This window comes from Scomber scombrus, chromosome 5, assembly GCF_963691925.1.
Source record: "Scomber scombrus chromosome 5, fScoSco1.1, whole genome shotgun sequence".
In the NCBI taxonomy this organism is placed as follows: Eukaryota; Metazoa; Chordata; class Actinopteri; order Scombriformes; family Scombridae; genus Scomber; species Scomber scombrus.
In genome coordinates, this window is record NC_084974.1 from 21992945 (window position 1) to 22012753 (window position 19809).

Genomic DNA, 19809 nt, shown 5'->3' on the forward strand with positions numbered 1-19809 from the left:
AGTTTGGTTACCTGTGATATATTGTACTGCTTGTTGAATCCAGAGTTTGAGTTTGACGGTTTAAGGTTTTATCCTTAAGTATTAAACTACTTTCTCCAAATTAAGAGCAATGGTTTTCAAATGTGCAAACTGCATTATTTGTAATCTTAATACTCAAAATTAGAGGTGTTTTAAGAATTAAGATGATCAAATATTACAAATTATAATTGTGTGTGTTTATCAACTTTGACGACTTTCTCTTAAGAACATCAGGAAATGAGTATAGAAGTTTTGATTGTTAATTAATCATTAATTACAATTAGCTGATGTCTTAGGTTAGTCCCTGCATTAAAAATCCTATCAATAATCTTATCTTTTAAGAAAGGGATGAACATAATTATAAACATTTTTAACATCGCCTTATGTTATCTGATGGTTTAACTCTTGAACAGAAAAGCTTGAAACATCTCACATTAAATATGAACTCTGGAGGTAGAAATGACAGCTGAGTAATATAAAAATAGTGTTATTATTTATTTACTTCTGACACCTGTGTGTCAAAACAAGAGGGTTTGCTGTCACTCAGGTGTATGAGCGGGACAGACGATGATGTGAAAGAGCCGGTGCAAAAGTACAGCTGTCCCCACACTGCAGTCCCAATGCAATGAAACCAAACATTTGCAACACCAACTCAACTGTCAAACTTGTCAAAAATGTAGGTAGCTGTCAGTTAAGTCAGGTCAAGAACCCTGAGTGAACATGATCATTTGTCTGCTGAAGTAACATTGATATTCAAATGCTATATTTCATGTATTAATTAATGTATTCATCGGGAACCTTTTGGTTGATATATCAGAACATCTCGCCTTGGAGTGGTATAGCACGCCCGGCTCTGTGGGATCCAGTTTCTCTTAACTGCAGACGAGCGACATTATGTCAGCAAACAGCTCTTCTGGTGACTGCCTAAATACCTTCTTTGCGCCGCACACTCTCCAAGAAACAGCTGTCTCCAGACTGACTGTTTGCATCAGAAGAGAAAATGCTTTCCATCAGAGTAAACAGTGACCCTGCCAGACTGAAGTGACACATAACAAGCTCAAAGCATAAAGACAGCGAGAGCAGCAGCGAGAAGGAAAGGGGGAGCTCTGCAGTGCAGCACGAAGAGGCTTTAAAACAGTGACATTCATTAGCATCTATGATATTTGTGCTCCTGGTTTAACTCAACCAACACATGATCTGGAGACACACCTAGAACACACTCAGTCAATGTTGAATGCTTTGTTGAAGTAATGTTAAATAATTAACCTGTAAGATGGAAGGTGTAGATTTTTAATTTTTAATAGATGAGTGAAAATGAAGTGAGATTTTTACACAAGTTAAATCAACATAAAGATCGGATAAACACATTATTGTTACGTGACCAACCTGTGGTTAAATATGTTGTCTTTCAATTTACACTTTATGTATGACTGAGGTGAAAAGTGATACTCAGACAGTGATATCCTGTCTCAGGTTAACTGAGGCTCATTTTAGCTGTGGAGTAGACAGCATAAAGGTTTGATACTGTCTGCTCCAAATATTTTTCAGTCTTTCATTAAACAAGCCACCACGGATGTTGCCGAGAACAATGACTGCCTTTATTTCACACTGTTGTTTCAGGGTCAACGGGACATTCCTCAGTTCACAGGCCAGCACACAAGGTACCCACAGAGCAGAGTTACTGTACTGTTAAATCCTAAGAAAACAGCAGCAGCATATGCCTCACTCCACACAGTGGCACACTTTAAACCATTTGGTCCCAGTTCTGTGGCATAGAGAAATTATGTGTAATTGTATGTGTTTTAAAGGCTGTTGAAGAAAATGTAAACTGAAGAAAAACGCTCAACATGGGAAATAAATGCAACACAGTGCAGCAAATCAACACTTAAGGGAGCATAATGATTTTTGTTTTTCACCTCACTGAAGAGCAGAAGGAGGAGAGCAGGATTACAACATGCATCTCAAAGTGAGAGCAAAATAAGGATGTTACAGATTGTTGAGCATAGCCACGCTGTCTCAGATTTGAGTAACAGCTCTAAACAACAGAGGGACTGTCAAACGGTCTCAGCTTTTTCATCTAATTCAAAACTTAAACACAGGAAAATTGCACCCTCAACAGGGGTTTTAATGTCATTCATATTTATTCAATGAGCTGGGATTGAGCTGCACTGAACAATTATGTCTTTACTTTTTTTCTCCATCTGACATTCATAACAGCAATTTTAAGATGTTTGTTTTAAATTCATTTTTGAACTTGACATGAGGTCTTGTTAAAGGTTTTTATTCATAAAGTTCCTTATAACAAGAAAACCCTCAGATAACACAACACAATGGCTAAAACATTCATGGTTACACTCAACATTCAATTTACTTTAAGAGAGGAGCACACATGGTCACACCATTTAAAAATACCTATAGCCTACTTTAGTTGTGTGGACATTTTGTTTAAGAATTTGTAAGAATTTATTAGGATTTATCTGTACAACAGATATATAGATGTATATCTTAGAGCCTGACCGATGCTGGATTTTTGGGGCCAGTGCTGATACTGATATTAGGGAGTAAAACAATTCTGATATCGATATATCATCTGATAATCTTACCATAATATACAGTATACAGAATATACAAAAACCCACCTTTTTTGTAATGATCCCTCAAATGTGGTTATCAAGCACTTACAATAAACGTTATTGTATAAAATGACATCCGTGAACTTAAACTGTAAACTTAATTTGGAATATAATAATTATAAATAACTATACATTAAAAACACAAATAACAATAAACATGTATACATTAAACTTTAATTAAGAATAATGATCAAATTATAAAAATAAATAAAATGCTGCCTATATATCAGCATATCAAACAACATATATACTGATACCGATATATCTGTAATAGGCCAATATCGGCTGACTGATATATCGGTCGGGCTCCAATAGATAAACCTATAGATATATATGTTTTGGGGTTTTTTGAGGATGTGTCAAAATACAGTTTACTTTTAAGCATATTGCTGTTAAAGCAATACATGTACTTTACTATAATTGTTCTGTTTGAATTTGTATTTGTATGAAATAATCTGGATTATATAAAACTACACCTAATTAGTTTGTTCCGTTAGGATAAAAAAAAAAAAAAAAAAAGCAACAACAAAAACAGGAAAATACAATCTGTTTTCCACCACAGCCATAAAAGGCTTCCTCTCAGGGGGATATGATCATCACTCCAAAAGCCACAACATCAGGGCACTGCCCTTCCATTCCTAAATGCCATCCATGCTCAGCAGTGCTGAACCTTCTCAAACCATGCAGAACTTGAACCACTTTCACTCTTTTTATGCTGCTGAAAGGAGGGTTATCAGCAGGGGAATTATAGCAGAAATGTTTTTAAAAAGATAGAATTTGGGAAGTCTTCCCTTGGAAAAACACACTCTGGTAGTTGGTGAGCCAATCACAAAAGTACACAAGCAAAAAAAATGTCAAGCTTGGCCTCCCGCCAAGCCAACAGACAATAAAGAGCTTCATGCTTGGCAAGGCCTGCAGAAATTGGACTGCTGGTAAAACTCTATCCCGTGAACCAGATGCACCTTAGATATACAGTATGCTAGTTAACATTCTACAGAAGACAGGGGGCTCATTTTCAATCATACAGGTTTCCTTTCCATCTGCTTTGAAATGTCTGGGTTTCAGTGACTCTTATCAGTCTGTGTCTTTCTATTTTTAGTAACCAGATTAAGTCCAGATGTGAAATAGGGGGGAAAGGGGGGATGGGGGAATCTGGATTTAATTTCAGCAACTGCTGCTTAAAGTTTACACCCACTCACTGCGAGTGTGACAAGTTTCTTTTTTTTACCAATTTCTGTATGACTGCCACATCTGTGTGCCGTTAAATATTAGCAGTAACACGCCTTACAAATAGAAAAAGCAAGTGGCAGTGATTGTGGTTTAAGTATAGCAGAGAGTCAATCCTCAACTGTTATATTTTACAATATTTCATGATTTGGGGACAGTATAATTCTCTTGTTAGGAAAGATTTCATTTATTTGTTGTATATCCGTTGTTGAAATGTGCTAATTGGGTTCTGAAGATCAACTGCCTTCAAATTACACAAAGATCAGAGCAAAACCTTCTGGTCATTTGCACTTTCCTGCCATTTTCACCGAGCCAGATGCACACACCATGACAGCGTTGATCTGGAAAACATTTAAGGAATTTCCTATCTGTGCTCCATCATGTGACAGTGAATAGTTTATGATAAAAAAAAGGGAAAGCGCTTTGACAAATTTCGGCTTGTTTTGGTCTTTCTATATAGTCATGCTGGTCAATATTTGAGTCAATGATGGACAGCTGAGTATGCATGTTTGGCATCACTCTCTATGACAATCAAATGTATCTCATCTCTGTATTGTAGTTTGTATTCTGTCTTTCATGATTTTGTTTTGCTGTAGCTCAATATGATACACGCTATCAGAATGAAAATAATACAGGTAACATCTGAAATCTTACTGTAGAATGCTGCTATTCACTTTCAATAGAAATATGTTCTTATGGCAGACAATAATAAAAAAATATGAGTGTTTCTATACAAGTTTCTTTGTTTTTTCTCTGTTATTTATCATGACTTTGCTGGACTAGACTGCATCTTAATGAAATCACTGAACAGAGTGTGGACATGATTTGCTGTTAGTGAAATAAATGCAATTTAAGGAGGCATTATAAGAAACACAGTAAATGAGAGAGTCAGTTTTAGAAATCAAGACGTGAGGACTGTTTCACACACACACACAAAAAAACACTTGAAAATGAGCACCTACAGTAGGTATTATTATTACACAATCTCAATCACAGTCTTACACCCACAAGTGAGGTGAGATAGGTATTATTATTAACCAATGTCAATCACAGTTTTACACCCACAAGTGAGGTGAGTCATTAGTAGTTTACAGTTCATGTAGGAGTTGCATAAGATATAAAGTTCAGTTCAAAGTGAGCACCACCTTCAGTTCTTCAAAAAGTATATAACAAAGTAGTTTTTCATATGATGGAGATACTACGTGTACATGTGACATTGGTTACGATGCATATCATGTCCCAAGAGATTTGAAAGACATGTAAAATAAGCTTAACTTCCTGCATCCCAAACATTACAATAAAGCGACAGCTCAAAGTGCAGGGATCAGAGATCTTGCATATTCCTGTGATCTGGTGAGACTGAAGACTGCAAGGTGAAAAGAAAAGAGATGATGCAAAAAGGATACTTTTCAAGCAAGTAGAGAAGCACATATGAAGGCGGGTGTGTGTATGTGTGTGTGTGCTATGAATAGTTTTTTACTTATTAAATCTATCACAGCTAAATGAAGTACTCCATCCTACAGACGGTGTGACTAGTCATAGCTGTTACGATTTATTAAGTTTACTTCAATTACTTTGCAAAGTCCTAATTCTGAGCTGTGGTGTCATTTAATTTCTGTTATCCAGTTCAGCCGAGACTCTGCTTGTCATCTTGATTTCTTTTTGTTTCTTTTCACCCTTTGAAATGTGATCCTTTTAAAAAATAAAGCTGCACACACCTGCATTAATATGTATTTGTCTTCTTTCTGCATTTCTATCATCCCTGCATACAAATGTAGTAAACACATCAAACTATAAAACTGTGTTCCCTCTCTGTGCTTCCCAGCGAGATGTCTGACCCCAAAATATGTACTATATGCATTCTCTTTGTAATGTACACTCCCAAAAATGGCTGGTTTAAGTGCAATGTAACACAGTGTGCCAAAATCTGCACTGATCATCCCCGACAGCAATCAAATGAGCACCGATACAGCAGGAAGACAGAGTCACAACTGCATGCCAGAGCCTAATTTGAAGCACCAGGAACAGTGAGAGCCAACCAGCCCCCTGTCACACTGAGTTTACTGGCGAGTATGTCACACAGTGTCTTTGCATCCAAAAGGATTCTGATAAATGTGTTGCAATTTAATCAAAATGTGTGTCCCTTTGCTACTCTCTCTCTGTTAATGAAAACCTTTGCTAGTGTAAAATAAACTGGGCATTGCTATCCATGTGATAACTTGCACTGTTTGCTTTATTTCATGCTGCAGGCTAAGCACACACAAGACCAGGATCAGCTAAATGGTAGTGCAAGTCTAGCTGTATGCACTCACAAATTCCAACAAACTAAATGTGTAAGATACACAAGAAGATGAATGCACATGCTACACTCCATTAATATTTAGCATTTTCGGGTGTATTGATTAGGAATCTCAAAAAAGATGAGATTATTATAAAATGATTACTTTAAATTAAAAGCAAATGGAGAAAATATATTTTTAAACACTACATCGTTTTCTAAATTAATCAGATATTAAAAGTTCAGACTGACAGGGGTGTTACAGGCCATGCATCATTTATAGCAATTAAATAATTTACAAGGATCAGAGTTTAAACAAGACTAGGTCACAACCTAGTATATGGTTGTACCCTGTATGGTCAATGTGTGAGTGGAACAGATAGGCATCTCCTGAGGACTTAACACTCCTCTGACCAATGGTGTAACTTCATCAGTCAGTCAGTCAGTCAGTCAGTCAGTCAGTCAGTCAGTCAGTCAGTCAGATATAGCAGTCTGTCCAGCCAAAAGTTCATGCTCTAAAGGCTATATGAATTTTTGAATGGTGGTTTTATGCTTGTCAAATTGATTAGGATGAAACAGCGTTCCATAAAGCTACATGGCCCGCACAGAGGTGACCCACATCTTCAAAGGGCAAACCTTTCTATCATAAAATTTAGCTGCACTTTGAATGTCAGTAGGAAAAAGCTCACTTTGAGTCATCTCGTAAATTTCAGCCTTTATATGCAATTTCTACAGGACTAATCTGTGTTTTAGCAGCTGTATGGCCTTGTCTACATATATGCATGCAAGCATAGTCAAGCAGAGGTACATTATACCTGCTTAAGTGGCTTGATCACATTATTCTCATATTATATAATTACCTTTTAATTTCAGAGTTGAAGACCCTAAAAGTCCTATCTGCATTCCGAGTTTAGAGTGACATTCCACACAAAATCTTGTCAGTAACAAACACGCACCTGCAGACTGGAAAAAACTTTGTGCTCTGCTCCTTCACAGATAACGGAGTCCTAAAAAAATGTCTCAGGTAGTTACACACCTGTCAATGCAAACCGATCTTGCTGATTGTGTTTGCATAACAGACTTGGTAAATCGGATGCACGACTGAAGTCTGTGAACTGAGGTAATTCCTGCCCTCAGGCACCTTTCACTACCACCCTTTATAATGTCTACTTTTACAAATCAATCCCAAGTTCAGTTTTTTTCTGCAGAGACGTGGCGGCACAGTGATAAAGCTGAGGATGTGTTATTTGTTTCAGCACACTAAACTGGTAGTCCAAAAAAATACAGGTAGAACAAGTATTTTTCTGAAATGAGCCAAAACAAACATCAATAAATTACAGGGCATCATATTATCTCCTGTATGATGTATATTCTGTATTTGTCTGTCTATGACTTCAGGCTATCAGAGGCTACACACCTACAGATTTAATCCTTTGAACAAGACATCTTTACTCCATACCAGCACAAATAAATACAAATGTAATGCATCAATTCCTGTTAATTCCATTTTTTGTTATCCTTAGAAAGTGTTAAAGCCAGGCAACTAGAAGCTCTTACTGACATTTGTTTTGAAATTTAAAAAAAAAAATGGTTCTTTTGTTCTGCATGTTCTTGTATAGGGGGGGGGGGGCATTTCCACAACACTCTCACACTGGGTGGGACATTCACCCCGACCGCCCACCTCCATTGCCCTTGCCCTTTACGTCATGCCTGGTTTGTCTGCAGACATTCAGCATATTTGGAGGCTTGTTTGCCGACCTTTACACAGAGTCATAGCTGCCACTTTTTGTACGACATGAAAATAAAAGTATCCAGACCAAAAAAATGATGTGAGCTCACAATTAATCCATCACAGAAAGCATGATGAAGCATTAAGAATTTGTATATTATTAGAGTCTGTATATTACATTATGATCTGTTTATCTGTCAATCCACTGACACTTTGATAGCTAGAAGGAACAGTTTATAGACTACGTTCCCAAAGTTGCACTCTGATGCCCATCATCTGTTTGACAAGTTAATGAGATACTCTTACATATTTTGTTAATTGCACCTCTGGATAATCATTAGCATTCTAGTTCATCACCCCACCCATACTGTATGATGGTTGTTAGTTGTTTTCTTGGTTGGCTACTATTAAATAAACAAACAAAACTGGGTTTTAAAGCAAACAAATGTAACAAATGTGTCAAAAGTATGCACTGAAAGAAGATTGGAAATATGTAAACTACATATAGACAGCAAATAGGCTATGTGTGATGCTTGGGAGCGTGATTAAAATATCTTCTTTACATCAAGTTATAAATAGAGTTGTCAAGGGACACAACAGAACCTGCCTCAAATAAGAAATTTCCTTTGCAATCTGTAAGCAGCTCTACCTAATTTTCCCTTTTTATTATTGCAGTTTTCTATTTGTGAAATACAAAAAGAAAAATATAAAATTCATAATTCTTACCAAGCGTCTTCTTTCTTCTTCAACAGTATTCAACAGCTCGGCGAACTCTTTGAATGACTGGGCTGAAATATAAAGAAAAAAAACAACAGAGTAAAAACACCATATTAAAGGTGAAATACTATATGTTTAGCCAATAAATGCATTGACATGTATGGTACATCATGCACAATATGGTCACCACTGAGAAGTACATAGTGATCCACTGTGTTATTGCATTCAAACACAGTAGCACAGTCGTTAAACATCAGATGTTCCTGGCACCCCACGAGTACTGTAGCATGGTGCTAAAATGTTTATTTGCACTGGAGCTTCAGAGCTTTCAGTGCAGCTTATTTTAGAACCTAATAAAATCATGCAGCTGTTCAATTTAAAACCAAGACTAGCACTAAAAAACAATACTTCCATTGAATGCAACCCCCTGATTGCTTCCCTTTATTTCCTTCCCCTGCTCCGCTTTACAACATACTGTCACAATGTGGGAGAGACTGATGTGTTATAGATATGTTCCTGCCATCTGGGCTATACTTCAGCAGCTTACATTACATTCTGCAGGGCCAGATGAATTCAGCATACAATACATCGAACCTTATCTGTCAGAGAATTGTGCCTTGATAGCTTCACAGCTTCATTAAATGGAGGGACAGCCAGATACAGTGTGGCCTCTGTTGGTCAGCCCCTGTGTCACCCCGTGTCCAGCCATTTAGCAGCGGTCGAGCTGCTCTGCTTGCCAACACAGTAACATCATTATCTGCCGCGACGGCCTGGCGTGGGGACCCATGCATCATCTCAGACACTTTAGTCCATTTAAACACGAAAGCTTTTAAAGACCAGGGAGCAATGATTTTGTGCCAGTGATCCTGCAGGCGGGCTGGCCTCCTATTAACGCCACTAGCTCCTTTATCAACAGCACAAACCTCTCAGGGGGTAAAGGGCACAGCTGGAGCCACTGATGGGACAAGATTAGACTCTGAAGAAGTGAAACAGGAGTCAAAGTGAGGTTAGGGCTTGCATATCATTTAAAATGGAGGAAAGGCAATAGACCTGATGAATCACTGAATGTCATCAAATTTACTACATAATGAGAAGATAAATGTGGAAAAACAAAAATAAAAAGAGACATTTACCATATATAAACTTTTCCTGCATGCTATAAGAAGATATGTATTTTTCTGATCAATGTAATGGGTTTAAATGTTGGCTTTCTGCTTGATATTTAAGTTTAGATCTAGATTTAGAGCACACCTGACTTGTTCCACCCCAGAAGGCTCTGAACAGCTCTTGGAGAGAAAAGGATTGACCTTCTGAGAGAAGGGCATGCAACTTTTCTAAAAAATTTAAATTTCTATAGCCACATCAATCTTTTGGCCCCATTGATTCCTAGATAACTGGCGTGGAATGTGAATGTCACTGCAGGAAGTCATAGAGTGAAATCAATGAAAGGTCAGGTGAACCCGTCTGGCAGCTCATACAGGATCCCAATGTTATATGGGGAAGTTGGGAGCATCAAAGTGAACTATACCAATACTGCATCAAGATCATGGCTGGCATTCACGATAGGGTCTAGCTATGTCAGTCAGAAAACTCAGTGTCATTGATGACTCGATTGATTTCAACAGGCTGTTTCATTTTTTTTCCCTCAAATAGTAATCATGGCCTTTTCTCTCTGTGGGAACATAGTCGTATGGCTTAGAGTGTGAAGAAATTATTTCACTTTAAGAAGATTGAGCACTTAATCTCAACGCTAACACACAAAGCCAGAAATTGTGTGTTGTGTATGCAAGGAATTTCAAATCTCACAGAGTACTACATAGTATTTTCAATTGCATGATGTTATTTTTTGTCATTGTTGCATCCACACTTGATTAAAACCCTCCCAAATGAATTTGCCATTGTCTGCATTACACAGTCAATGAATTCCTTGCCAACAGAGGCCTAGGGCTCTGTCATCTGAACCCTTTCTATTGTGAGAGTGGTTTAAACTCTAAATGAAGGCAATGTCAAGCTCCATAGCAAGTGGGCATCTAAAACATCCATTGTTCAATCTGAGACAAACATCACTCTTAATTGAAAGCCAGAAAGGGATACGTTGTCTCAAATTAAAGCGTTCTTGATTCTAATGAGGCATGTATTTGGGTGTGGATTTTTCCAATAAGCATAATTGGTCTCCTGCACCCTTGCTTATCATACAGCTGCTGCAGCTTTTTGAGAAAAAAGGGAAAAGGACTATTCATTATGCATTCAGATGAACATTACAGCCTCATGTAGAGGAGGTCGATATCCAGTCTAGCCCTCACAGATGGACAGTAATTCACCAGTCTCCAGCTCTACAGAGCAAAGGACTCAAGCTGGGGATAATGAGCAGTGCAAAAAAAAAAAAAAAAGAGGAGGAAGAAGAGGCCAGACTGGTAGTCCTGCCCATTAGAGCCAGAGAGGCCCTCTACACAGCTGCTTTCATATTCCTGTTGGAAGCTCTGAGGTTCGCACCTCCATTAATCTCTGACACTGATCACAATTAGTCCCTTTGATATCTTATAGGCCCGGAAAGATACAGGGGAAGCATCATAAACAAATCAATAGCATTAATTATACATGCATCTCAGACAACTTTAAGATCTATACGCCGAATCCCACTCCAAGAATTTGCAGGGTATGTTTAATTTAGTCTGAAATGAGATCCCAATGTCTCAGAAAAAACCTTCTCTAATTCCATTAATTACTTATCACTGATGTAAAATTGCTCTATAATATAATAATATCATATTTTTAGCACTTGGTCCTAAGCCATAGGCCACTTGCTCTTATGTTGCGTGTAAGGAGTACAGCCAATTGTGTTCAAGTACCTCCCAAGATAATTCCTACGGAAATGTCAGAAAAGGTCTTGATAGAGTTGACAACCCAACTAATTAGGAAGAGCAGAGAGGAAGAGATAGAAAACTGGAGAGAGAGAGATGTGCCCTCCAAACCAGGTCAGACGAAACTTACCGATGTTCACCTCGTCATCTGTCTCTGCATCGCCTATGCATTCAAACTGGAACTCCTGCAGGGACTGGGAGAACTTCTGTACGGCAGCGGAGAGATCTGGAGAGTGAGAGGGTCAGAGCATCAGAAATACAGCATTGCACGGATGAATCAGACAGGGATATATCATATTTATCAGTATACCTGCAGACCTAGACCATTTCTCACTTGGTGGATAGTACCACTCTATGACTCTGTACGTTTAAGTTTAGTTCACTTCCTGCTATAGACACAAAAACATAAACATACAGAAACAACAGAAACATAACAGTAGAAAAAGATGAACGTTCTGGGAGCAGAAGACCAAAATAATGCACCTTTATGACGTGCTGAATGTCCAATTCCATACCCACTGACATTCAGAGTAACAGCTCTGTGAGCGACTGCAATATTTACTTTATCACCTGTACATTGATCATAATACACGTATCTGTCCAGAAAAAATAATCCCAGCTCAGTTGTCTAACCTTTGTGTCAAAAATGATATATTAAAGTTCAAATCCATAGAAAAATTCCACTTTTGGATGCTCTCACACGCTTAGATATAAATCTGTGATGTTTATTGCATTCCTTGGGTTCAGTTGTGATAAAGTGTGGACCAAAATTTTTCATGGTGACATTTGACAACCTCCAGACTTTAGTGTATTTTATATTCAGTAATTTTCAACTACAGAAAAAAGTGTGTTCTGTTTCTTATTCAAAACATTTGGTGACTGGTGGCATGGGAGAAAATTCTATCAGACCTCAAGAGAATTTTTCCAAATGAAAATTAGCACTTGACAATTCACTGTTAATGACTTTTAATAGTGCGCATAGGTGTGTGTGTGTGTGTATGTGTGCTAGGTTGTATATATTTCAACTTTTAATAACACTGATTTATTCCATCAGTTTTTTAAATGACTCAAATACTACTGTATCTGTCAGCCTCAGCACTAATTTCTTGTAGAGAACACGCACGCTAAAGGCTAAATGCTAAATGAGACAGATAAAGTTTCAAATCAGTCCAACCATATTCAACTCTTTGATGTAGCAATCAGAAACAAATCATTGCACCATAGGCTGCTGAATTCAACCAAAAATGTTCAACAATCTGAAACTAAATCTATTCAATCAATTGAGAGTTGACTCTTTCATAAAGTTTTTAGGTACACAGTCTTTTTACCTTCTACTTATGCAATGAACTAGAATCAGCAAGAACCGACAGCACTTTTTGTAGTGATGAGTCAAGCAAAGTGTTTCATGTCCATTCAAGAATTAGAGGCCCTCTAAGAGACGCTCTCACCTGATACTGCCTTCAGAAAAAAAAAAAAAAGTTAATTTACTGAACCCTGCCTGCCTGACAAAAAACCCTCCCACGTAACTTTTTTATAATGCATGGAAAAAACAGAAAAACACATCACCAAACATTAAAATGGACCCAGAGATGTCAGCTACCTCACAATAACCTGTACAAGTTTACCTTTTCTGGCAGCTGAAAAAACTCTTTGTTTTTGAAAAATGCCTTTATGACCAATAATAAGACATAAGAGTTTTTAAGGTGCTTTTATTATTTATATAGTGTGGAGTAGAATATAGCATTAAAAGCTTTAACTCCCCAATTAGAAAGTTACCTGTGACTGCTAAACTTCTCAACAACAGATCATAGGGTTTAGGCCATTTTTTCCTCACTGAAATAACAACGTATAAACCTTTTTAATTTGTTAGGGCTTTTTTGCCTTTATTGAACAGTTGGTGGCAGAGAGGCCAATAGGAAACAAGGGGAGAGAGAAAAATGGGTATGACATGCAACAAAGGTCTCTTGCCAGACTCAAACCAGGGACGTTGCGGGTATATAGCATGCGCAGTAACCACTCGGCTACGAGCGTGGTCCACATCATGTTTAAACTTGACAAAAATCTCTCTGCATTTTGAGGAAATTAAAGTCGGATCCTTTTTCAATTATAAAACGTATTCGTGTAATAACATGAAGCTTCATTAGTGGGTGGGAAATTAGTTCTAACAATTACATGTAAAAGATAAAATATATACTAGTCAATTAGGGAGTCAAATAAAATGTTTATGTATCTTTAACATGAGTCATAAGTGCATAAAAAACATAGTCCTAGATAGTACTCAATGGTCTGCATTTGAGCGATCAGGCACATAAGCAGGAGATGATCTGACTGCAGTCAAATTCATAAGGAAATCAAACATGTTGGGTGGAAAAGCAATTAAGCAGCTTTTCAATGCAAAGGGCAAAGTAACTGCAGTGCTGACCTGCATAGAGTTGACCACGTGTGTGAAACATTTGTAATTCAATTTTACTTTATATTACGCAACTGATTTCAATTTGTTTCATACCTCAGTTACATAAAGGTTAGTGTGTGGTGGATCTACAGTGTGAGTGCATTCTTGCTGAGGGGAAAGTATGTTTAGAAATACTGAGGTGAAGCTTCAGCACATAATGGAAGCTTTTTATCTTTCACAATTTGGTAAAATGTATAATTACAGGCAAAACAAGATGGAGTCAGTGAAATACTCACTGACATTTTAGTTGTCAGCCCACACAGGTTGAAACGTACATGTTTTTCTCATATCCATTGTTGACAATAACTCAATAAATGCTTCCCTCTTTCTTTATCCTCTCATCGACAGTGATGCCTTTACTTCTCAGAACTGTGAAGTTAAATGCAACTGCAAAAATGCACGCAGCCAGATAGTATACAGTAGATAGTATACAAGTGAGAGATGACTCAGTTATTGCTGTATGCTGTATAAGAAATGAGGATGTTTTGAAATTATACTTTGCTAGTCTGAGTCAAAACTTAAATGACTCAGTTTTAAAGCTTGTAACTGTATCGGAGTAACACATGCTTCTTATACTGTATGTAATTCATATTCTGACATTATACATTCAAGTGCCAACAGTTAAGCTCTTTAAGAAGGATCCACAACCTCATTTACTAAACAGCAACAACAGAATGGAAAGAATAATGTGACATACTATCAAATAAATACATTTTATTGGTGGTATCCACTGCATCCCATTCCTTAATAATTAAAAAGGTAACAATGACTTATAATACAAATGACATAATGTTACAAGCTGCCAAGGCTATTGCTATTTTTTGTATTTCTAGAAATTATGCATTTGAGGAATGTTTAACAGTCTCTAATAGATATTGTGTTGTAATCTATACAGCTTCTACTGTGACAATAGTTTATCTAACAGGGAAGTACAAACTGGCCTTAAAAGCCCACAAAAATCAATGCTCTCATCTCCCCAGGAACATAAATTGGTTGTAAAGCTTGATAAAAAAGAATCATGTGATATTTCTCAATGTGTAACAGCAAGCACTGTTATATCACATTTCAGTATAGTCATCACAGGAACAAAAGAGCAAGAGTTTTGTTCAGTAAGATCACAGATTGAAAGGAATACAGCACACTATCTTGAATGAGAAAGTCTGATGTTGCTGAGGTAACCCTGAGTGCCACTGAGTGAAACTTTTCCAAAAGATGTATTGTTCCAGTGATGCGCCTCTATCATTCTTGCTTTTGACTCTAAAGCTGCTGATTTGAGATCAATATCTAGATGCAGTTGTCTGGATGGGCTCACAGGACCATAAATAATGGATGACTTTTTAGCTCTGATGTTCAGACAGGTCTAAACCTCAAAAAACAAACCCATGTCTTCTACCCATGCTGTCAACAGCTTCTATTGTTCTCTTATTGCCACCAAAAACAATGGAAACAAGTACACCTTAAAAAACGAACAATTATCTGATCTGTGTCTCTTCTGTATTCATTCTTAACTAACAACAATGCAATGTTTTTAGATGGTATGTCATGGCAGGCTGGCCTCAAAACATCTTATATATATACATTTGTTTGCATTAATTAGTGAGAGTAATGACTACTAAATGTGCCCCCAGAACCTATGCATTTAGTTAAAAATATAAACCCTGGCATAAACTGTAATAAGCTTGAAGACATGTTTGCTAGTAGCACTTTAATGACGTTATATTAACTTGCAAGTAGCTGAATGTTGCTTTACCCTCAGCAGAAAAGATTAGAGAGCTGGTTGCCTACATAATTACCTACTTTTGCATCACTATTCTAAACAGTAATGCACTTTTTGCAGTTATATGTCAAAGTATTTGCCTGTATGATGGCTTGCTAGTAACATCCTGTTGCTGATCTACCTCAAAGTGAACATGTATAAATATTTACCATTTTTTAATTAGGGGAATTCTCAAGAGTTGTTTATTTGCTATTCACATGCATTATTTACTAAGTTTGGGAATCACCACAAATTATTTTGGCCCTTTTCTCCGTACAGCAGAAAGTATTGCACAAGTGAATACAAAGAAACCACGTCACTGAAAGTAATCACAAGGTCGAATAGCAAAGATAAATGGAAAGAGAAAAGTATGAAGATAAATGAACAGCTTACATTTTTTAACCTTAGGCAAGCAGTAGAGCACATTCTGAGTAGTAGATTCAAAAGTTTTAGTGGAAATAATGTAAGAGAGAGTCTCTGTTTTCAGGGTGTTTTGTTAGTTAATATGTGAAAGCTGACTGTTGGTATTCTGCACTCTACAATATATAAGTCTACTAATGAATTAGATTTTTGTTTATCAGCACATTAACTGAGCAGTAGTGTGTAGTAGCTCCCAAGGCTGAAGAAGAGCTTGAAATGTTTTTGCTAATGACAAAGTATGGCTTGACCAAGTTAAAGGAATGTCTAAGGTACAATTTTAATAGTATTAACATAGTGCCCTTAATTAAAATATATTTACTATAACGGGGGGGGTACTCCAGTTTTCCTCTTTTTAATGCTTGGTGCCGGCTTGTTGTGGCCAAAAAGAAACCACCTGTGCTGAAAATTAAGCCAATGCGCAAGTGTCAAAAACTGCAGTTCCTCAAATGGCCACTTGAGGCTGGCCCCTGTATTAAAATGCCCAACTTTACGTCAGAAATAACTATGTTTACAGTCTGGTACAAAAAATGGTTTTGGTCTCTACAGCTAATTTCCTTGATCATGAATTATTATATTACTAGCACATTAAACATTTTTATTAAGGCTTAAACCTATGCATAATTATGGCCGTTCCCACTTCGAGTGATAGGTGGGTGCCATCACAGGGAAGTCGCAACCATAGCAACAACATGGGCTAGGTAACATAACCATGGTGTGACTTCAGATTCACAGTGTATGTAGTAGTTCATGAAAGTTAATTGTAACATTTTGGTCACCTAAAAAAGTCTTGTTCAGCATTTGGTTGTACTAAAAGACCCTCTTAGGATTTGAATGTTCAGTTTTTTCTGTTAAGTACATTTTATTAGCATTACTATTATCACATATAACCATAGAGTATAAATGCACAGCGCTAACCAAGCCAGCAGCTAGCGTTAGGTTCAGCTCACACTCACACTCTCGTCTAAATGTGGTCACTTCTGGCTTCAAAACTCTGAGACGGCAACGGTCAAAACGGGAGTCCACAAACCGGTTGGTCACATAACAGTGGCTACACCCATTATTTGTTACAGTCTGTGTTCATTTTCATGTCATTACTCACCACATCACAATGATTAGAGGAAATACCTCACAAATTATACTGATGTGATACAGGGACATACAGCAGCAGCCAGAAGAGGCCAGATTCGCTTTCACTCTACAAGAGAGGATGGAAATTAGGAATAAAAGACAGAAAGAAAGGGAGACCTTCATTTGGTGCATATGAAGTAGAGACTTCATGGTTCCCTAGATATTTCATCTTACTCTTCTACATCTCCTCTGACAGAAGCAGGAATTTGGTGCATTGCACTTTGAGTGTGTGTCTTGAAAAAGAGCTGTGCTGTTCAAGGGAGTAATAAAAGGAAAGAAGCGTAACTTTGATAATGTCTGAATCTGAAGATGTTAGATGTTATTGATCACTTGAAGTTTAACAAAGTGGAGCTATTGCAGCATGAGTAACCAACAAAAAAGAAAGAAAAAGAAAAAGAAAATTACCTATTTTCAAAATTTTGAATCATTAATACACTATTTATACCAACACCTTAAAATAGTGCCGTCTAATATTTTTACACTCAGCAAACATTTTATCTTACCCTGCATGCAGTTTTCCTAACATAGTACTATCCATCCTGCTGAAATGGTTCTCCACACAGTGGGCATGCACAAAGGGGAAACAGAAAGAACAATAGTTATGGTGCACCATCCTTCTGTGCAGGTTTTAATCAAAGAGTGGAGCTCTGACCACCCAGCCAAGACATAACTGGAGGGAGCAGCTAGCCCAGTTAGTGGCCAGTGTGTGAGATGTGAGCGAGGACTATGACTGTCAGTCACCACGGTGCAGAGCCCCCTGGGTACACCCTTTATCTCGTCTCCAGGGCAACCACATACTACCGAATTCCATCTGCCGACAACCCCTGACAAAACACAAACAGGACTGCAGGAAAGTCTTCAGTTTCATGTGAACAGCTTGAGTGCTTAAGTGTAATGTTTACTTCAGTAGCTATTAGGACATAAATCACTGTTTGAGGCCATGCATCAATTTTGCAACAGCAATTTCGGGTTTTCAGTTTTGCGGCCATGATTCCTACAAACCATCAGCCAGAGGTTCTGAGCTAATATTTGTGCAACATATATATGTATCATACAGACAAAATATATCCTATTTCTTACCACTGTATATTTTTGGTATTTGTTTTTATTTTTTTGTTTCTTTACTCTTGCTTCAATGTGTAATCTTATGATAAATTATTGAATCTACATAATTCAATTTAGTACTGCTATACCTTCACTATATCTATACCTTGTATGAGAGAACATTGCTCAGCCCTGAATTGACTTAACCACATATTCATTCATTTTACACTTGTGTGGCATTTATTCATTAGCTTAAAATGGCACCACATGGGTTTAAATATTTAAAGAGAGAAAATACATGTATTTCACCCAGCAGGACCTGAAATATAGTAATTTCAATATCTCAGAAATACACTCTGAGTACAAAGGTGGATTATATTTAAATGCCAATTAAGCATTTATGTGTTTATTGCTTCATGTTTAAAGGGTACCAAAGCTGTTTGAATTAAATTGCTGGGGCACTGGTCATAACAGCAATTATACTGCTTTTTTAAATAATATGAATAGTCCCAAAAATCACACAGCCAAAGAGAGACAAACAGTATGAACAAATAACAGGCATAATATAGCTGTAAAGAAATAAACCAATAAACATGACAAATATACTGATTAACAGCAACAGTAGCTCTTATGTTTAAGTCTTTTTTTGCAAGCCTATCATGTTATTTTGTCCACTGCCTAGAGGCAGAAAATTATTAGCTGCAAGCTCATAAAATCTACAATGAAAGTATTCAAAAAAATGTCCTGTTGGGCGGCACATGTTGAGGCATGCTAGAAAATCAGGGTACCACATTTCCAGCATTCTGTGTCATGTGACTGCTCATCACAATACTAATTACAAAACAGCATCCTTGTTGTGCTTCCACACCTCTGAATATCTTAGGGGTTTTTAATGAAGTGTGTACGCACAAATTAGTGCCGAAAAGCTTTTAAAGTCCCAAATCAAAGGCATTAATGTGTTCCATTAAAAAGCAACAATCTGTGCAAAAAAGAATTCATCTTCAGCTTTTGTTAAGTAGTTACACATTTACACTTCTCCTTAAATGACTCAGAATGCACTCAAGGTATAACATTCATAAGGCACATTTTCAGACTTTACTATGTGTATGTCCTTTTTTCGAGGTAAACAAAAATAAAGGCATCCTGCAGAAGTGCAGCTCTAATATGGAGACAGCGCAAAGTCTGCCTGTACATCAACACTGTAGTAAAAACACCACAGCTACTTTATCTTGTCAGAGAGACACCGCTGATTTGAGATGAGAAGGTCTTCAAAGGGGAACGCTCGTATGCACCCAGCTTAACGAGAGACGGGGTGGGGGGGGGATCTCTTTGATGCAACAGTAGGGTGCATTGTGCCACTTTGATTCCATTTGGAGGGATTGTAATGCGGGAGTGGCCCTTCAGGTAAGGCCTCTTCCACCTGCTTACTATTACATTCGCCTGTCAGTCGCACAGCAGGGGGGAGAGCATCGCAGTGTGAGGAAAGCCAACCAGATGGGCCTTCGTACTCCTTGAGCATACCGAACTTTTCCCACCGCCAGCCGGT

At 37.5% G+C, this 19809-nt stretch overlaps 1 protein-coding gene across 2 annotated transcripts in view; it reads right to left on the reverse strand.

The window, feature by feature from the left end:
* Positions 1-19809, reverse strand: part of LOC133980298 (rho GTPase-activating protein 42) — a 64850-nt gene that overhangs the window by 37033 nt on the left and 8008 nt on the right. For both annotated transcript variants that reach the window (XM_062418980.1, XM_062418979.1), the window contains exons 2-3: positions 11594-11689; positions 8612-8673 (exon numbers count right to left, since the gene is read on the reverse strand). In XM_062418980.1, the coding sequence (XP_062274964.1) occupies positions 8612-8673; positions 11594-11689 (158 nt within the window). The remainder of the gene's footprint in view (positions 1-8611; positions 8674-11593; positions 11690-19809) is intronic.